This window comes from Lepidochelys kempii, chromosome 21 (assembly GCF_965140265.1).
Source record: "Lepidochelys kempii isolate rLepKem1 chromosome 21, rLepKem1.hap2, whole genome shotgun sequence".
Taxonomy (NCBI): domain Eukaryota; kingdom Metazoa; phylum Chordata; order Testudines; family Cheloniidae; genus Lepidochelys; species Lepidochelys kempii.
In genome coordinates this window covers 12,783,676-12,805,253 of record NC_133276.1, presented here as the reverse complement: position 1 = coordinate 12,805,253, position 21,578 = coordinate 12,783,676, and the positions used below count along the sequence as shown (strand labels likewise).

At 47.1% G+C, this 21,578-nt stretch overlaps 1 protein-coding gene across 1 annotated transcript in view; it reads right to left on the bottom strand.

Annotated features, from left to right (window-relative positions):
* Positions 1–261: 261 nt before the first annotated feature.
* PNPLA1 (patatin like domain 1, omega-hydroxyceramide transacylase) overlaps positions 262–21,578 on the bottom strand; it is a 40,369-nt gene continuing 19,052 nt past the window's right edge. Inside the window, exons 7-10 of the mRNA XM_073320416.1 lie at positions 3,621–3,781; positions 2,595–2,660; positions 790–999; positions 262–360 (exon numbers count right to left, since the gene is read on the bottom strand). Of these exons, the coding sequence (XP_073176517.1) occupies positions 262–360; positions 790–999; positions 2,595–2,660; positions 3,621–3,781 (536 nt within the window). The remainder of the gene's footprint in view (positions 361–789; positions 1,000–2,594; positions 2,661–3,620; positions 3,782–21,578) is intronic.

The window sequence follows — 21,578 nt, the reverse complement described above, 5'->3', positions numbered from 1 at the left end:
AATGACCTCAGTGTAATGTTACTCGGCTAGTGAAAACCAACAGGAGAGAAGAAATACAGATCCTCTACCTTTGCCACAGTGCACAGGTGTCTGCTGCGGTATTTTCTTGTCCGTTCCATTTACTGTCCAGTTCTCCCCTATTGATAATTACAAGAGTTACGTGTTCACAAATAATCACATGAACTTGGGTGATGTGTAATGACCTGGGATTGTGCAAAAGATCCTAGTGATGCTTTGTGAGACAGAGCAAGCTAGGAATTCCTAACTCACATAGACCTCCCAATCTTTGTAACACTTACTGTGCCTCTGTAAGAAGAAAATGGCATCGTGATATCCTTGTAAATAAAACTCGCGTAGCACCTGCAGGGGAAACCACTCAGCGTTATAAAGGAGAGTCATTCGAATTGCAAAAAAAGTGCCCCTGTGGGCAGTAAGCACAGTGGTGCCAACCCTTGCCATTTCTTTGTGCATCTCACAATATTTGGTGTTTTTCTTAAAGCACCAGCTACTGGAGTCATGTGGGTTTTTTATTTTATTTATTTATTTTTGGTGAGCATCTCTTGACTTCGTTTAAAAAAAAAACACTGCTGTGTAGTAAAGCCTGCACATTTGAATTCTACAGGCTGAAACATCAGAAGGCCAAGAGAACCTACCCAGAATTTTTTCCTAAGGCGCGTGATTTTTAAGCAATCTCGTGATTTGGGCTGGGGGATGATTTATGATCCTCACATGCTTGGGGTTGGCCATACCGAAATGATCTGTCACTGTGCAGTCCCTGGGGCTACTCACCGGAGGACTGGGTGGGAAAATACTGTAACTAAACCTGCTTAGGTTCTCAGCTGAGAGCAGGAAGGTGCTTCGGAAGACGCTAATGCAGTTGAAATAGGTCGGGCAGTCCCTCGGGCAGATGTCGACCTCTCCTGTGTAAGGGGATACCGTGATCATGGTTTCCGAGTCCGAGCCAGGCTGCATGTTCGTCATACCTCCATCAATGTAGCGCTGAGAAGACATGCGGTTTGAATCAGATAATGGTTCATCTTCGGTGTGTATCACAGCATGCTTATCTCATGTGCACGCCTTAACAAGAGAGCCAAATCCCATTAGGAAGTCCAGATCACAACATAGGCACGTAAAATGGGAACTGTGGGGTGCAAATCACATTGAAGCCCATTTTAAGGCCCTTTTACGCTGTCTTAGTGCAAATGAGAATCAAGGCCTTATGTAGCTAATGCCATTGAATGAAGGGTTGGTCTTGTGGTTAAGGCAGCAGATTGGGAGTAAAGAGATCTAGGGAGTGGATCCTCAGTTCAAGTAAATCAGCACAGGTCCATTGCATTTACTAGAGCTATTCCAATTCACACCAGGTGAACACCCTAGATTCTAGATGCTATTGTGTAGATCTGGGTTCAGGACGGGCCCTTATATGCATACTGCAGACGAATATTAACTTGTGCCAGCTGGGGCACATGGCAGTGCTAATGGCTCAAGCAAACACTTGCAACCTGGAGGGATCCATATGCTCAGAGCTTAACTCAACTCGCTGGTTTCGTTTGCACTTTTGCCTCCTCCACAGTTCCCAGCCAACCTGAAACTTGCACCAAAACTCAAGGGGTGTGAAGTCCCATGGACTGAAACTGACAAAAATGCTTCTTGGAATAATAACCCACTAGGACCCTGTCATAAACATACAGCTAAGGTAGCATAAAATCCCTCTTTTACCTGTAAAGGGTTAAGAAGCTCAGATAACCTGGTTGGTACCTGTACCTGACCAAAAGGATCAATAAGGGGAGAAGATACTTTCAAATCTGTGGGGGAAGGTTTTTGTTTTGTGCTTCTTTGTGTTCTCTCTGGGTCAGTGAGGAACCAGGGCAGGGAAAATACATCTCCTAAAGCCATACCTGAACTAAGCATCTAAGCTTACAAATTGTAAGGAAATGCGTTAGATTATTTTATGGTTTAGCTTGTGAATTTTCCTTGTGCTAAGAGGGAGGTTTATCCCTGTTTTTTGTAACTTTGAAGTTTTGCCTAGAGGGGAATCCTCTATGTTTTAATCTTATTACTCTGTAAAATTACCTTCCATTCTGATTTTACAGAGGTGTTTCTTTTATTTTTTTCCTTTATAATAAAGTTCTGTTTTTTAAGAATCTGATTGCTTTTTAGTGTCCTAAAAACCTAAGGGTCTGGTCTGTGCTCACCTTGTGTACCTATCTGGTGGGTAGATTATTCTCAAGCCTCCCCAGGAAAGGGGGTGAAGGGGCTTGGGGGAATATTTTGGGGAAACAGGAACTCCAAGTGGTCCTTTTCCTGAATCTTTGTCTAACTCCCTTGGCAGTGGGCAGCAGTACCCATCCAAGGACAGGGAAGGATTTGTGCCTTGGGGAAGTTTTTAACCTAAGCTGGTAGAAATAAGCTTAGGGGGTCTTTCATGCAGGTCCCCACATCTGTACCTCAGAGTTCAGAGTGGGGAGGGAACCCTGACAGACCCCAGGCAGCAAGGGCTGCACACCACAGCTGCGTGCCTGAGATCCATGTCAGCCCAGATTCTGGTGAGATCAGAACATTTTCTGCCTGGAGCATTGGCAAAGAGCACTCACCATGCCTTGGAAGGAGGGAGGGTTGAATCCACAATAGACAGGAAGGAAGCAGCTACAGATCACTGCCTGTGGGGAGAGAGGCAGAGGGTTACAGGTGAGTAGAGAGAAATATTTTAGAGGTGCATCATCAGCCAGGAAATAATGTTTCCCTCTGAAAATGCTGCACCTATTGTTACAAGTAACACCTCAGACTGACACGATGGGGCAAGCGTAGAGGGGGAAAAACCTGGTTGTCTTTATTTCAGTGTGTTGATGCTGTGCCGTTGCCAGCAGCTTGTGTACAAGACTCTTTGGCTACTCTGCGGTTGGTTAGTTGCACTTCCCAGCTGAGGTAGGGCAACGGACCAGCTGAGGTGGGGGCTATTCTCATCTCTGTCACTGACTTGTTATGGGACCTTGTGCAAGTCACTTCCTCTCCCTGTACTTCACTTTTTCCATCTGTAAACTGGGCACAATGATGCTTTTCTTCCATACGGGGCCAGCTCTTCTACAGTCATTGGCCAACACATTGTCAACACATTGGCCAACACAATGGCCGACGCCATTCAAATGAGGACTGAATTCCAAGAGCCTATTAAAGGTTTGATTCCCATTGTGCTGCCTGAGGGGAGAATTCCAGAGAAACTGATGGTGAATCCAGCCGGACAGCTCTGTAAATTGGTAGGTCAGAGCAGAACTGGCATTTTCACGCATGGGCACGGACCATGCAACGGGCAGAGTCAAGCACTATGGGTTAATTTGTATGTGGCCACTGTCTCCGTATCCAAATGACCGCTGGATAAATAAGCCAACAAGCGTTAGAGCTGATGGAATATTTTGCTTATAACTTGATGCTCATCTGGGGGTGGAGCCTCTGTGGAATCGGACCGAGTTGGAATTCTCCCTTCGTAGCCTGCACCTGCAGTTTGAATTAGGCTCAACAAGAGTCCTCTCTCCCTAATAAACTCAGTTGCTGTTTCCCTAGCTCATCATCAGTTTAATGACTTCCCCCTCTTCTAGATACATAGGAAACAAAGCCACCATTACCTGTACAACCTCCTCCTTCGATCTGTACTCTGAAATGATGACGTTCTGTAAGTCCGACACACGCGTGAGGGAAATGCAAAGCTTCCCCGAAGCCAGCTGGTGTGAGTTCTCCGGCAGCATTTGACTCATCCCCTTCTCTATGATCCGAAGCATACGGTGACCTGGACAAAGGGTGAGAATGCTCACTTTCCTGGCTTCTTCCACAGCTTCATGAAAAAACTCTTCTATCAGACCTGGGAGGGAGCAACCGATCACAATCACCAGCGTTTATAGACAGAAAGGAACACGTTCTCTCCCGTCCCAATGCTATACTATGCTATACTGGGATGAATGTGGGATGAGAACCTATAGAATAGAATATTCTAAAATCTGTAGACAAGAATGTTGTTACTTGTCTTGTGGTAGTACCTAGAATTCCCTGTCAAAGGTGCCACAGTGCTAGGGGTTGTACACGCAAGTAATGAAATGGTCCCTGTTCCAATATACTTATTGCCTAAGATTAAGAGAATCAAGGGGAGCTTTGTTGTACACATATAGAATTTGGCTCATGGTACCTTACAGTTAACTTTAGCCTCCATTTAATTGGATCAGAACCCCAGGAACACAAATATTTGTGTTAAGAGAGACCTAAGTATTTACACAGGCTCAATGTGTCTAGTGAGTCAAAATGTGCCAAACAAATAATAGAGAGTCCCATCTGTGAAAAGAAAAGGAGGACTTGTGGCACCTTAGAGACTAACAAATTTATCTGAGCATAAGCTTTCGTGAGCTACAGCTCACTTAGAATCATAGAATATCAGGGTTGGAAGGGACCTCAGGAGGTCATCTAGTCCAACCCCCTGCTCAAAAGCAGGACCAATCCCCAATTAAATTATCCCAGCCAGGGCTTTGTCAAGCCTGACCTTAAAAACTTCTAAGGAAGGAGATTCTACCACCTCCCTAGGCAACGCATTCCAGTGTTTCACCACCCTCTTAGTGAAAAAGTTTTTCCTAATATCCAACCTAAACCTCCCCCACTGCAACTTGAGACCATTACTCCTTGTCCTGTCCTCTTCTACCACTGAGAATAGTCTAGAACCATCCTCTCTGGAACCACCTCTCAGGTAGTTGAAAGCAGCTATCAAATCCCCCCTCATTCTTCTCTTCTGCAGACTAAACAATCCCAGTTCCCTCAGCCTCTCCTCATAAGTCATGTGTTGCAGTCCCCTCATCATTTTTGTTGCCCTTCGCTGGACTGTTTCCAATTTATCCACATCCTTCTTGTAGTGTGGGGCCCAAAACTGGACACAGTACTCCAGATGAGGCCTCACCAATGTCGAATAGAGGGGGACGATCACGTCCCTCAATCTGCTCGCTATGCCCCTACGTATACATCCCAAAATGCCATTGGCCTTCTTGGCAACAAGGGCACACTATTGACTCATATCCAGCTTCTCGTCCACTGTCACCCCTAGGTCCTTTTCTGCAGAGCTGCTGCCTAGCCATTCGGTCCCTAGTCTGTAGCTGTGCATTGGGTTCTTCCGTCCTAACTTCATCGGATGCATTCAGTGAAGTGAGCTGTAGCTCACGAAAGCTCATGCTCAAATAAATTTGTTAGTCTCTAAGGTGCCACAAGTCCTCCTTTTCTTTTTGTGAATACAGACTAACATGGCTACTACTCTGAAACCCATCTGTGAAGCCATCCCTAATGATGTGCTAAGCAATATCCATTATTATTATTTTATTTATTATCAAGGACCTGATCAGATTATCGGCGAGCACCCTAAATAAGGCATTTGCAATCCAATCTGGGCTGTAAGCATTTTATTTAGGGTGTAGCCCAGGGAGCAGGTTCACAGTCTGTGACCTTGTAATAGTCGCAATTAATAGTCCCCGACGGATGTTACTTTACACGCCATTGGTAATATCTTCAGGGCTGATGCTCTCCATTATATGTTAGGCACATCTGGATTCATTGTAGCCTATGGTGATGTATAAATAATTAGCAATATAAAGTGATCTCAACCAGCACTGGGTTCTGTGTAAAAACTGTTTCCAAGAAGAATCTCAAAGCATATCTTCTCCACGGTTGCAAAAGAAAGAGCTGTGAATCTGGGCTTCCCCAGTGAGTCCTGCAGGGGAGTTGGGCGGAGCGGTGTAATAAATATCAGGAGTCAGAGAGAAAACAAAAATCAAACAATCTGTCAGGGGGTAAGAAACTTTTCTCCCCAGCAGTTGCTATTTAGCTGACAGTTGCATTTTCACAAGAAAGCATTAAGGCCATAAGGACATAAGAACGGCCATACTGGGTCAGACCAAAGGTCCATCTAGCCCAGTACCCTTTCTTCTGACAGTGGCCAATGCCAGGTGTCCCAGAGGGGATGAAAAGAACAGGTGATCATCAAGTGATCCATCCCTTGTGGCCTATTCCCAGCTTCTGGCAAACAGGGGCTAGGGACACCATCCCCGCTCATCCTGGCTAATAGCCATTGATGGACCTGTCCTCCATGAACTTATCTAGTTCTTTTTTGAACCCTGTTATAGTCTTGGCCTTCACAGCATCCTCTGGCAAGGAGTTCCACAGGTTGACTGTGTGTTGTGTGAAGAAACACTTCCTTTTGTTTGTTTTAAACCTGCTGCCTATTAATTTCATTTGGTGACCCCTAGTTCTTGTGTTATGAGAAGGAGTAAATAACACTTCCTTATTTACTTTCTCCACACCTGTCATGATTTTGTAGACCTCTATTATATCCCCCCTTAGTCATCTCTTGTCCAAGCTGAAAAGTCCCAGTCTTACTAATCTTTCCTCATATGGCAGCCGTTCCATACCCCTAATCATTTTTGTTGCCCTTTTCTGAACCTTTACCAATTCCAATAGATCTTTTTTGCGATGGGGCAACCACATCTGATTCAAAGCACTCTGAAGTGAATGGAAAGACTTCAGAGGGCTTTAGCTCAATCGTAAATTGGCAGCAATCTCAATGTTGTAGATTTCACCTCAGGAGCAGAATCTAAATATTGCATCGTAGACGATGACTTTTGTAACTGAAGACGCTTGCACATGTTGTTACTAGATTGTATCTAACACTCCCCAGTGTGTTTCACCCACACACAACATCACAAGACAAGTCCCTGGATTTGGTCCAACCTTACATCTCACCAACCAAACTTCCTTTCAAAACCACGTTGGCTTGCATAAGGGCAAGCCCCCCTCACACTCATCTCTAAAAGAAAGGAATTGATGAGTTAAGAGAAACATCTTCCCCCTATTGTATCCCAACAACGTGCAGAGCACGCAGACTCAGCGCCACCCCCAGACACAGAGAGACGCTCCGTTCCCTTGTCCATCCGCCTTGTGCTGCAATGCCAGGACCTTATCTCTGACTCCTCAGCAACATTAGCAGGTTGGCATAGGTGCACTGGGGAAGTATGTTCGTGGCCCATTGGCAGGGAGACCTGGTCTGATGAGCTCCAGGATACTTGTCAAACCATTTCTGCGAGGAGGAAAAGGAAGTAAGATCCCTGGGCTAAAAGAGGTATGCATGAGGGATGCAGAAATATGCCTGTTATGGCCCACCCAATCCTCATTTATCTCTCTACCGTCTTCGTACACATTGTTCCTTGATCCAGACCCCCTCCAGTCTTCTATTTAGGGCTCCTGTCCCCCATTGCCTCTGTCAGAGTTCAGGGCAACTGCATTTGCATTCCCCTCCTTGGTCCACCAACGGCACCCTCTCTGTGCTCCCAGCAACTCAGCCATCATCTCTTGTGGGTAGAGACTTGTGTCTCTCTCCCTCTTGACCAGAGTTTTTCCAAGCTGCACAGTTCCCTGCCCTGTGATATCCCCAGCAAGCCAGACTGCCTAAACAGCCCAATGTGCTTTGCTGTCTCTTTGACGGTTAGGAACAGCTGTAACTGGCAGCAGTGAAAAGTGACCACACAGCCCTTTGTAAGCAAGCACATTTATTCTTAACATGAAAGCATTCCAGAGGAAACCTATTAAAACAATAAAAGAACCTACGCTCATGCTAACAACGTTACCAGAGATCACCCCTCATTCCAGTGAGTGCTCTGGTAGGAGTCAGTCCTTCAAACCACACCAGGGGTTTTTCCAGTGGTTACAAGTTCATAACAACCTTAGCTCGAACTAGCACTCCCGTAAATAGTTCAATCTTTCCTTTATACAGCTTGGTCCTTTGATACTGAGACTCCAGGAGCTGCTGATCATCAGAAAATGATCCCCTCCTCAAAGTGTATGCTGGGTTTTTGCATATCCAGAAGTGGGGAATTTGCATTCACCTCCATCTAGAGATACCCCAGGAAAACCACTTGACCCTCTTTGCCCACAAAGTCCACTCTTGCCTAGTACATTGTTCAGTATCGTACTTTGAAGTCCATAACACTTCCCAATGTTCACATCCCATCTCCTCTCTGGAGGTAGGTGACATGGCCCACACAAGCCATTCGTTTAATACAACGGACCCCAAACATACTGAAACTTAATTCAGTAAGGTCTCCCACAGATACTGGAGGAAATTCCCTATCTGTCACAGCCTCCACTCTCGGTGGCTGCCCCCGCCCCCTTCTCCCCTGATCAGGACACTGCTGGCAGAAACCAGATGTTTGTGGCAAAATGCCAGAGGTTTCTAGGTGTAACTCTCTGGAATTATGCCAAAGAGCAAGAGAAATAAAGACATAGGGAGCTTGACCAGAATAAGGCATTCCATAAGAGCCCTAAGTGTGGGCCAGGGAGAGCCAGAGAATGACTCAATACCTGGTGGGTAGCACATTCACCTGGGAGACCCACATTCCAGCCCCTACTCCACTGAATATTTAAGTGTTTAGACAAAGCACAACCACTCCCTCAGGAGAGCACTCTGCCCCAGAACACACAACAGCTCAGTCATTAGGGCATCCACCTCGGAAGCCTGTGTTCAAGTCAGGCTCCAGGTCAGGCAGAGTGGGGATTTGAACCTGGGTCTTCCACAGCCCGCTAAGTGCTCTAACCGCTGGGCGGTTGGGTAAGAGAGTGGGAGGCAACACCACCACCACCACTCATGCTCTCAGGGTGTCTCTGAGCATGCCTACCAGATTGGGTCCCACAGGCAAAACAGACAGCGAAACGCCTCGTCTGGGACTCCCGTTGGGGCTTAGATGTGAGTTCAGCACCGAGCTGCTCAGTCATGTCAGGGCTGAGGGGGTTGTGTGCGTGCCCAGCTGCAGACACTTAGGGGCCAGAGGTCTTTGGGTGGCAGCTGAACGGTGGTTGTGTGAATGCCCATGATGCCTAAATTTTGGACTGAGGCACGTTCATCCCTCTTGTGAGTAGCCCTAAGTCACTTGCCCAAGGACGTACAGGAATCTGTGACAGAACAGGGAATTAAATCAGCTTTCTTCAGCCCAAAGATAGTGTCCTAACCACTGGACTAGCCTTCCTCTCATATATACAAGTTGCTACCCCCAGGCATGCCAGCAGGACCCAATAACACTCTTCAAATATGCTAAGGGCTGTTATAAAGAGGACCAGGATCGATTGTTCTCCATGTCCTCAAGGTAGGATAAGTAGTAATGAGCTTCATCTGCAGCATCAGAGATTTAGGTTAGATGTGAGGGAAAACTTTCTAACCATAAAGGAAGTTATGCTCTGGGACAAGCTTCCCAGGGAGGTTGTGGAATCCCCGTCGGTGGTGGTTTTTAAGAACAGGTTGGACAAACCCCTGTCAGGGCTGGTCTAGATTTCCTTGGTCCTGCCTCAGCGCAGGGGGACGGACTAGATCCGTGTTTCTCAATCTTTTTGATACCAGGGACCATCTTCCTGCCTTCCTAAACGGTGACAGGGAGATCTCAGGGATCGGCACTGGTCCATGGAAGGAAACACCGGAGTAGATGACCTCTTGAGGTCCTTTCCCGCCTTCCATTTCTCTGATTCTCTGCCCATTGAAATACCCCCTAGAAGAAGCCATGTTTAAAAACACGCATCCGGAAGAAAGTAAATCGACACCTTCCTTACCAACGTCAACATCGCACGCCACTGCTGCAGCTACGACTGACCCGCAAGATGTTCCGTAGACCTTGGATGCGGATCTCATTGTTTCAGGTGCCAATTCCCATAAAGCCTGCACCACTCCTACCTGGTAGTTTATAAGAAACCCACTCCCTGAAAAAGAGAGAGAGATTGGGCTTTCGGGCCCCTTTGGATCTTCTTCAGCCATTGCCAGCCACGCTGGGAGCTCAAACCTGCAGTTTGCAAAAGAGCTTGTGGGGTGCCGAGCTTCTAGTCCGTGACAGAATGGCCTGCCCTTTGCTGACAAGCAGTGAGCACTGAGGTGTAGGCAGGGTTGGGTGGGGTCAGAAGACGCTTGGTGTTTTTATCTGATGCTATTCATCAACTCAGAGCAGTGGGATTGCTCCGTAGCACTTAGCACTCGGTAATTATGCCGGTTGCTTTCTTCATTGGTAATCACAGAGTACAAGCACCACACGAAACCTTATGAAAACGAAACATTTGCATTGGTTGTGCAAACATTAATGACCCCGGTAAGAAACTTCAAATGCATTTCCACCGAACCAGCACGGTTTCCTTATCCACTACAAGGGCATTATATACGTTAGACAGATGACTAGGGAGGAGTATAAAAATATTGCTTGAGTTTGCAGGGGTGTAATCAGGAAGGCCAAATCACAACTGGAGTTGCAGCTAGCAAGGGATGTGAAGGGTAACAAGAAGGGTTTCTTCAAGTATGTTAGCAACAAGAAAGTGGTCAGGGAAAGGGTGGGACCCTTAATGAATGGGGGACGCAACCTAGTGACAGAGGATGTGGAAAAAGCTGAAGTACTCAATGCTTTTTTTGCCTCTGTCTTCACAGACAAGGTCAGCTCCCAGACTGCTACACTGGGCAGCACAGCATGGGGAGGAGGTGAGCAGCCCTCAGTGGTGAAAGAACAGGTTAAGGACTATTTAGAAAAGCTGGATATGCACAAGTCCATGGGTCCAGACCTAATGCATCCGAGGGTGCTGAGGGAGTTGGCTGATGTGACTGCAGAGCCATTGGCCATTATCTTTGAAAACTCATGGTGATCAGAAAAGGAGTACTTGTGGCACCTTAGAGATAAATTTATCTGAGCATAAGCTTTCATGAGCTACAGCTCACTTCATCGGATGCATTCAGTGAAGTGAGCTGTAGCTCACGAGAGCTCATGCTCAAATAAATTGGTTAGTCTCTAAGGTGCCACAAGTCCTCCTTTTCTTTTTGCGAATACAGACTAACATGGCTGTTACTCTGAAACCTGTCATTATGGTGGTCAGAGGAGATCCCAGACGATTGGAAAAAGGTAGATATAGTGCCCTTCTTTAGAAAAGGGAAGAAGGAGACTCCGGGGAACTACAGACCAGTCAGCCTCACCTCAGTCCCCAGAAAAATCATGGAGCAGGTCCTCAAGGAATCCATTTTGAAGCAGCTTGGAGGACAAGAAGGTGATCAGAAACAGTCAGCATTGATTCATCAAGGGCAAGTCATGCCTGACCAACCTGATTGCCTTCTATGAGGCGATAACTGGCTCTGTGGATATGGGGAAAGCGGTGGACGTGATATACCTTGACTTTAGCAAAGCTTTTGATATGGTCTCCCACAGTATTCTTGCCAGCAAGTTAAAGAAGTTTGGGCTGGATGAATGGACTATAAGGTGGATAGAAAGTGGGCTAGATTGTTGGGCTCAATGGGTAGTGATCAACCGCTCAATGTCTAGTTGGTAGTCAATATCAAGCGGAGTGCCTCAGGGGTCGGTCCCGGGGCCGGTTTTTTTCAACATCTTCATTAATTATCTGGATGATGGGACAGATTGCACCCTCAGCAAGTTTGTGGATGACACTAAGATGGGGGGAGAGGTAGATATGCTGGAGGGTAGGGATAGGGTCCAGAGTGACCTAGGCAAATTGGAGGATTGGGCCAAAAGAATCTGATGAGGTTCAACAAGGACAAGTGCAGAGTTCGGCACTTAGGATGGAAGAATCCCATGCACTGCTACAGGCTGGGGACTGACTGGCTTAGCAGCAGTTCTGCAGAAAAGGACTTGCGGATTACAGTGGACGAGAAGCTGGATATGAATCAGCAGTGTGCCCTTGTTGCCAAGAAGACTAACGGCATATCAGGTTGTGTTCATAGGAGCATTGCCAGCTGATCGAGGGAAGTGATTATTCTCCTCTATTTGGCACTGGTGAAGCCACATCTGGAGTACTGCGTCCAGTTTTGGGCCCCCCACTACAGAAAAGATGTGGACCAATTGGAGAGAGTCCAGTGGAGGACAACGAAAAAGATTAGGGGGCTGGTGCGCATGACTTATGAGGAGAGACTGAGGGAACTGAGCTTATTTAATCTGCAGAAGAGAAGAGTAAGGGGGGATTTGATAGCTGCTTTCAACTACCCGAAGGGGGGTTCCAAACAGGATGGAGCTCGGCTGTTCTCAGTGGTGGCAGACGACAGAACAAGGAGCCATGGTCTCAAGCTGCAGTGCGGGAGGTCTAGGTTGGATATTAGGAAACACTATTTCACTAGGAGGGTGGTGAAGCACTGGAATGTGTTACCTAGGGAGGTGGTGGAATCTCCTTCCTTAGAGGTTTTTAAGGCCCGGCTTGACAAAGCCCTGGCTGGGATGATTTAGTTGGGGTTGGTCCTGCTTTGAGCAGGGGGTTGGACCAGATGACCTCCTGAGGTCCCTTCCAACCCTAATCTTCTGTGGTGCTATGATTATTCTTAAGAAACAGCAATTAAAATTTCTGTACCAATAAATTCCACTGTCAGCTGATTAAATAGGTCAAGAGACAGAATTGCCTAATACAGGGGTTCTCAAACTTAATTGCTCCGCAGCCCGCCTCCGACAACAAAAATTACTACATGACCCCGGGGGCGGGACCGAACCTAAGGCTGCCTGAGCCCCGCTGCCGCAGGTGGTGTGGGAAAGCCCAAGGACTTCAGCCCCAGGCTGGGGTCCTGTAACTTGAGCCCCACCACCCAGGGCTGAAGCCTTTGGCCTTTGGCTTTGGCTTCAGCCCTAGCCCTGGACGGTAGGGCTCAGGCTTTGGGCCCGGGCCCAGGCACGTCTAACTCCAGCCTTGGCAACCACATTAAAATGGGGTCCCGACCCACAGTTTGAGAACTGCTGGCCTATTAGATAGAAAGCATGATGGTTTGGGCAGGCCTGGTTTCTATTCCTAGCATTGCTGGTGACCTGGAGCAAGTCACATCAATGCGCCGTGCCTCAGTTTCCCCACCATAAAATGGGAATAATGGCCCTTCTCTCCTTTGTAAAGGGCTTTGCACTCTATGGATTGAAAGATATATGTATCTGTATATGAGCTTTCCCACTGAAATATATCCCTTGAAAGAAAATGTTTCGATATTGAAAAGCAGGTTGGAAAAAAAATTCAATTTTTAAAACAATCAGTGGGTCAGAGTTAAGGTGATTGTGTTGCAGTGAAATGCATTTCTTTGTACTTATGAGAATTATGTGTTTATTGTGTGTTTGATCCTGCCCTTTTGAAGACTATGGGAGCTTTTCCACTGACTTAACAAAAGCAGGAACAGACCTAGTGCACTGTAACCATTGGGTTAAGTGCATTATAAAAACACAGTAAAAGACATTCCCTGCCCCAGGGAGCTTAGGGCCAGATTTTTAAAGGTATTTAGCCACCTAAGATGCAGATCAGCACCTAGTGGGAGTTAGGTGCCTAGGGAGGTTTGAAAATTCAACTAGGTGCCTATTTACCTCTAAGGCACCTTAAATACCTTTAACAATCTGGCCCTTCTGTGCTAAACAGACAGGAGGTAGGAGGGGAAACTGAGGCATAGAGGGGGTGAAATGACTTGCCCGAGATCACCCAGAAGGTCTGTGGCAGAGGTGGGAATAGACCCCAGGCTGGCAGCCATTCATAGAGCAGCCCTGGAGTGTGGCAAAGCAGCGATTCAGCTCCTTAAACCAGGGTTTCCCCAGCTTTCACTGGTGGAACCTCCTGGTCGGTGGATTGGCCCCTCCAACTACACCCCTTGTGTCTCATTGCTCCATGGCCTGGCATAGTTGCTACCCTACCTATTTTCTCTCGCGCGCATGTTTTCTGCCTCTGTTCCCTTTCCTTTCCTTTCTCCTCTGTGTTCCTTTGCATGCCGGTAGACCAGATGCTGCCCAGCATGCAGAGGGAAGTGTCTGCCCATGAGTGGCTCTCCCTGCACTGCATTCCTGGGGCTGACCAGGGCGCCATATGAGCAGAGAAAAGAAACTTGGACTGGTGAGCCCTGGACAGGAGCATCAGGGTCTACTGCAGGAGCAGGGAAGGCAGATACACGGGGATTGGGCACATCCTGTGTGGAGCAGCATTCTCCTCTCTCACGGCGCCTCTCCTCTGCCTTGCTCTCTCCCTGGACTAGTCTGTCACCTACCCCACCCCTGGTTGGGAAATACTAGTGTATGTTGCTGAAGGCCCAGGGTGCCTATTGAGCAGGGCGTAGCTAGTTCCAGCAGGACTGAACAAAGAGAACTCATGAAGGCAACTCCCTCTTTAACACAGGCTCAGAAGGTTTCCTTTCCAGGTCAACTCAATAGCTAAGCAATTCTCGTGTTCCTGTGGAACACGATTCCTCTGGTTTCACGGCTGAGCCGAGTCTATCACTTCTGAGGTCCCATTCCAGACAGTTTTAACAGAACCTATGTGCCTCAGTTTCCCTATCTGTGTAAAGGGGGGATAATGACAAGGGGCACCTTTGTAAAGGGCTTTGAGCTGTATGGATGAAAAGAGCTAGGCATTATTAATTTGAGATCTATGGCTGAAAAGAGCTAGGAATTATTAACTTGGGTGAAAGCCCCATCCTTTGGGATAATGAAGCCAGACAGCACACAGCCATAGAAAGGTAGGTGTGAGAAGCAGCCCTACGCACTCTGAGCACCACAGTAACCTCCCCAACTGGACGATTTCCTGCTGCTGCCATTATACCAGCAGACAGAGGGTGCCATAACCACAGGCTGAATCTCCCCCTTCTGTGTGATTTCATTGTTTATATTAAGTACTTCATGAAGCTGGACTCCCCTGATCATTATTCGAGGACGGCAGGGACACATAAAAGGTCAGAGAAGCCTGTCGGGTTACTACTCCCAATCCCTCCCCACACAAGCCATCATGCTCCTGAGCAGGTCAGAGCACAGTCCCCCTGTAAAGCAGGTCAGGGACCGTCCTACGCGCTTCCCACTGCTGGGCCATGGCAGAGCCATACGGCCAGGGAAGCTCAGGTATGTGCCAAACCCGTCCTCCTCCTGGGGGAGGCTGGCTTAGGCCCCCCTCCATCACTCTCCCATCCCCTCAGGGATCGGGTGGGAGAGGTGCAGCAAGAAGTTGGGGCTCTGCAGAATGGTCCAAGGGAATGGGGGACTTATAGGGAGGGGGAGTAGGTGCCTCACTGTCCTTTCTCCCAGTTGCCCGGTGCTGCAAATGCATACCCCTGTGAGTAATTTTACATGCATGCCTAGACCCATATGTCATCTAGAGCACGGCTCACCTGAGTAATTTACTCAAGTGCACGCATGTTTCCAGGACTGGATCCCAAATAAAACTAACCTGTAACCTAAGGACCTGCTCCTGCCCCCATGGACATTAATGGCTAAAACTCCCTTCTAAATTCAATTAGAACAGGACTGGCTTTACAATCAAATCTAAATTATAGTCCAGCTGTCGGTGCAGTGCCGCAAGCCACTGAGCAGGGAAAGGCCACTTGATCAATGAAATTTGTCATGTATAAGCTATTCCTCCGGAGAGTAATGATGAATTGTTTATAGCGTTCCATTTCCCCTTCAGAAAGCTGATGTTGTCACCCTTTTGTGTAAATTAAACTGACCTGAGGGCTTGGCTACACTTGCGAGTTGCAGCACAATAAAGGAGCCCCGGGCGCACTAGCTCAGTCCCCGTCCACACTGGTAAGGCGCGTAGAGCGCTCTGAACCCGCGGCTACAGCGCTGCTGGTACTCCACCTCGGCCAGTGGAATAACGTTTGCTGCACCCCCGCTGGAGCCCCGCAGCGCCAGTGTGGACGAGGTGTTGCTTTACTGCACTCTGATCAGCCTCCAGAAATGTCCCATCATCCCCTTAAGTCAAGTGGCCGCTCTGTCGTTGTTTGGAATCAGCTGTAGGAATGCGGATATGCCCTTTGAAAGCTCTGTTTCTGACAGCCGGCTGCTTATTTGCTCCGAGACAAAGCAACCATTAGTGTGGAATGCTGTGTGTGAGAGAGAGAGGCGAGGGGGGGGGTGAGGGGTCTGCTGCTGTCTGAACTTACAAGACAGCATGCTGACATGCTCTCAGCTCCCAAAAACCCACTCTCTCTCCCCCCACATACACACAACACACTCCCTGTCACACTCCACCCCACCTGTTATACTATACAAAGCAGAGAGAAGGCAAATACGCCATATTTATTGAAAATACAACAGTTAGCATATGCTTTTCAGTCACACAACATACACACAAACACACACATACAAGTCCTACAGATGGTCTTTATAATTACCAGTCTGTTGTAGCTTAAGTCAATCTAATGGCCAGTTAAATTGAGCACAAGTGAGGAGCTAGCTCCGAGGCTTTGCAGGACTGAACCCAGAGTTTCATGGCAAAACACCCCAGCTTTATACTTGTAAATTCCCATTTGAGTCCATGCATTTTGCAATGTCATCCTGCAATCATTAGTCCTTAAGTGGTGGTAATCTTGGGGTTTTCTGCTGTTATCATTTGATGGTTACTGTCTGGCTTCCCATCGTTATCTCCTATTTGTTGTCTTGCCTTCGGGGGTGCCTGCCTCACCTCTGAGGTCATCAATGGGGCTAACATGTTTAGCCTCGGATACAATGGATATTTTCTGATTGTCTCCTGGTGTTTCCAAGTCTCTCACTTTTTCTTAGATAAGCTATTACCAGCAGGACAGTGGGGTGGGAATAGGTATTGTTTCATATTCTCTGTGTATATATAAAGTCTGCTGCAGTTTCCACGATATGCATCTGATGAAGTGAGCTGTAGCTCACGAAAGCTTATGCTCAAATAAATTGGTTAGTCTCTAAGGTGCCACAAGTCCTCCTTTTCTTTTCACTTTTTCTTGACCATCTGGACATTTGTGATGGCTTTCACACCTCATCTTTTCCTGATGCATGCATTCCTCATTCACACAAACAGTCTCTCACAGAAACCTTCAAAGGTATGGAGAATAGATTGTAAATTAAGTCTTGCTAAATCTTATAACTAAAACAATTCACATTGGGACGTCAGACCCTCAACATTTCTCTAATCTATTTATCATAGACACAATACAAAATCCTGTCTTTTACTAACTAAACTTTATATCAGGTCCTAATTGTAATGCATAAGGGAAACAGGATCCCAGTCTCAGACAGTCATTCCTTTCTGTTGTTCAAAAAGGGTGGCTGGCAGAATGAAATCAAACTTTACATCAATTCTTATAGTACAATTATAAAATTTAGCCCTTACACCCCACCCCATTTGAAAAGCACGTTGCAGCCACTTGCATGCTGGGATAGCTGCCCACAATGCACCGCTCCCAATGCCGCTGCAAGTGCCACAAATGGGGCCACGCCAGTGCGCTTGCAGCTGTCAGCGTGGACAGACTGCAGCGCTTTCCCTACGGCGCTCTCCGAAGGCGGGTTTAACTCAAAGCACTCTACGCCTGCAAGTGTCGCCATGCCCTGAGACTATAAGGCAACAGGGTTGATTCTCATCTTGCTTTACACCAATGTGTCTCAGGAGTAAATCCACTGAATTCAATACATTTGCACCAGTGCTGATCAGATCAGACCCAGCCTCTCATTCTGGACATGACTGTTCCTGCTACTTTGAAACAAATTGGTGATTTTATTATCCATTTGATCACTGCCTGGGGGGGGGGGACTCTGAGACATCTTTTATTACCAGGGATTCTGCCTAAGGCTATGTTTTTTCCCTTCTCTCTCATTCCAAATTCAAGGCCATTAACTTACTAATTCAAGATCCGTTTTCTATAGCCGGTGATTAAATTGTATCATATCTGCCTAAAGAGGGTGACACTGATCCGAACTAAAAGATGGATCTTGTATTTCTCTTTCATCCAGATGACTTCGTTTCTTGGACTTAGATCAAATTGAATGGAGGAAAATCGAGCCAGCTGTTGAATCGATGAGAAGACACTGTAGTAAAACCTCTGCCTTCATGTGTGTAGAGGTCCATTATATCTGTCTTACTCTGTTCTGTATAAACCAGCAGCTAGAATTTCTCTTGATGGATGAATGCCAGCTACGTAGTGGTACTTGTAGCAACAGATTAAAGTTACCTTTTAGCAGGTGACATTTGAATTCAGCCTGTTTCTCAGGAAATAATTTCTTTGGTTGAACTTGTTTTATGGACCATTTATGAGGTTTTTCAGCTTTATCCCTATTCTTTGTTTGCCTTTCCCACCTATTGGCTTTTGTCTGTGGCTGCAGCTCCCAACGGGGAGACAGAAAGAAGACAAGAGCCGGCTTGCTGAGTCACTGAGATTTCATCACAGGGTCTTGGCCATGACAAACTCCTGGGGAAACTTGCCCTTTCTCTGAGTAAAAGGTCGGAATCAGACACAGGAGGGTTTCTGCCTTTGCACAGCTGTAGGGCCGCTAACTAATGGGAACAGGATTTGGCTCATGGCGAGTGGGTGGCAATGAATCCTAGTGGTTAGAGCAAAGGACTGGGGGTCAGAAGACCTGGATTCTTTTCATGATTCTGCCACAGGTCCTCTATTCACCAGATGCTTGCGTTTTCAGTAACAGGTAACTTGTAAAACACTTCAAGCTCCTTTCGGAAAAAAGGGGCTACATCAGTTATAAAATATAATTAGCACCTGCTGTGGGCGTGCGGGTGAACTCTACGCTGACCTGTCAAAGGGTGGCAAGTTCTAGAGTGCTATATAGAGATGCAGAGCCCTTTTCCTGACTCACCCTGATGGAGCAAATTAATCCCACTTTACAATCTAGGGGTGAAATCCTGGCTCCACTGAAGTGTCAATTGCTAAACTGACTTCAGTGGGACCAGGATTTCACCCTAGAAACGTGAGTTGTGGCGTGTTTCTCAGCAGAGGCAATGAGGGTCAGGGCCAAAGACGATGAACGGTCAAGCTCAGCTAGAGGCTCCATCTGAGGTTTAAGTTGCCTTGCTGAGATTTACATAAGCAGTAAAGGCAAAACCCTAAGACTGGATCCTATCCAGCGTGCAGCGACTGTGCCCTTAGTGCACACGTGTGCAAATTGCTCTGTGGGGGTGCTTTGAAAGAAATACAGTCTATAGTGAGTTTCCGTTTGTCAGACCTTGGCAATCACGAGACTCCATAGATACCGATGGGCAACTACATAGTGCATTGAACTCAGTTTGTAGCTGTGTTTGGACAGGATTGTTCAGCCCTCGTGCTCCTTGGGAGTCAAAGGCTGGGCTGCCAGGCAGCTGAGAATCGTCACACAGTGTCAGAAATGCCATGCTTGCTTCTCTAAGTAAAGCAGCAGCTGCGGTAAGAAGTTAAATGGCTTTAAATCACCGCTGGAGAGGTTGTGGATTGGGATGGAGCTACTGATCTATTGAAGGAAAAGGCAGCGTGGGGTCTAACAGAGGCTAACGATCCTCACGCAGGGAGGTAGACTGTATCATAGAATCATAGAATATCAGGGTTGGAAGGGACCTCAGGAGGTCACCTAGTCCAACCCCCTGCTCAAAGCAGGGCCAATCCCCAATCTTTGCCCCAGATCCCTAAATGGCCACCTCAAGGATTGAACTCACAACCCTGGATTTAGCAGGCCAGTGCTCAAACCACTGAGCTATCCCTCCCCCCATGTTCATGGGATTCTTCCGTCCTAAGTGCAGGACTCTGCACTTGTCCTTGTTGATCCTCATCAGATTTCTTTTGGCCCAATCCTCTAATTTGTCTAGGTCCTTCTGTACCCTATCTCTACCCTCCAGCGTATCTACCTCTCCTCCCAGTTTAGTGTCATCTGCAAACTTGCTGAGGGTGCAATCCACGCAATCCTCCAAATCATTAATGAAGATATTGAACAAAACCGGCCCCGGGACCGACACCTGGGTCACTCCGCTTGATATCGACTGCCAACTAGACATCGAGCGGTTGATCACTACCCATTGAGCCCGACAATCTAGCCCACCTTATAGTCCACCTTTCTATCCACCTTATAGTCCATTCATCCAGCCCAAACTTCTTTAACTTGCTGGCAAGAATACTGTGGGAGACCATATCAAAAGCTTTGCTAAAGTCAAGGTATATCACGTCCACCGCTTTCCCCATATCCACAGAGCCAGTTATCACCTCATAGAAGGCAATCAGGTTGGTCAGGCATGACTTGCCCTTGATGAATCTGTGCTGACTGTTCCTGATCACTTTCCTCTCCTCTAAGTGCTTCAAAATTGATTCCTTGAGGACCTGCTTCATGATTTTTCCAGGGACTGAGGTCTGTAGTTCTATTTAACAATCCTTTCGTGTGATATTTTGATAATAGATTACGCAAAGGGAAACTTACACATGGAAAAGTTTTAACTCAATAACTTTAGAGATGTTGCCGCAATGAAGTCAGAAGAGCTTAAATGTCAAATGGATTCAAGATCTAGGTATGTTCCAGGATTGATGAGTGGGAAAACATTCCCTGCTCAATGGCTTTGTGATGTTGTCTTCTGCAACTTGTTAAAGGAAAAACAGCTATTTAACTAGGCTGGGATCACCAAAGGCAACCAATTCCCATTGAAGGTCAATAGGATTTGGACACCTAACTCCCTTAGACTGCGTTGAGAATCCCAGCCTTACACATCATATAGTCATTTTAGCCCCGGTTCAGAAAAGCATCTCTACTGAAGACAGTTCTTAAGTGTGTGCTTCAGTCCCGTGGAAATCCAGGGGAAAGTACGTGATTTAGTGGTTCCCTGAACTGGGGCCTTTGTCTAGCTATAAAAATCTGCAAGTCCCACATCCACTGGCCCCGTGGGGCTGGGGGCAGAGGGACTGGCACTGAAGATGGACAGAATTTTCATTGCCTCCACAGTGAGGGTGCATGGAGCTCCAGAGAACCCGAAAGCACAGCTCGGGAGCTCACTGCGTTCCAGGGCTTAGACGGGTTTGGGTGTGATTAGTGAATATCTGACTCGTCAGAGGCGGTAGCAAGTGGGGAAAAGTTGCAGGCTGGATTGTACCCAGCTCAGGCCAGCAATGTGTAAGAGGATGTGTGGGGACAGAAAACAGGGAGCCCTCGGAGTAGGGATAAGACATTTCTCCCACATTCAAGGGCCAGATTCTCAGCTGGAGTAAATCAACATAGCTCCATTTCCTTTACAAAAGATTTAGGATCTTGTTTTTTAAATCTGTTTTCACCAACCCTCCTCCAGCCTAAAATTGCAACAAGTCATAGAAATATTGGGCTGAGTTTATTCCTGATGCATCTCTACCGACATGAATGGAATTACAGTTGGGATGAGTCTGGCCCATCGTGGTCACAATCCAGGAGTCCACATGAGGGCAGTAAAATGTGATGCACCTTATAACTGCAGCAGCGATTCCCCCCCCCCCTTCCCTGCCATCATTACACACATCACAACCTAAAGCCAGTGCTTTGGTACACACGAGACATGTGGGGGATAGTTCTGAGAAACCTACAGCATCACACGTGGGGAAAGCATCTTGTTTCTCAGGTGGGAAAGCGCAGTATCTTCTCTTGATGGAGGACCCATTGAATGAATATGGGAAAGAAACACGAACACCAGACTACTTGACTATCCAGTTGTGTGTGCGTGCGTGGTGAAACGAAATGTCATTTCAAAAGGAGTTTGCTTCTCCGGTTAGGCTTATGTGCACACTCACAAGCCCTGTTGGATTAAAGTGAGCGGGTGCTAGCTATCTGGAGAACTCTCTCTTTATCATCGGACCTGGGTGGCTCTGAGGG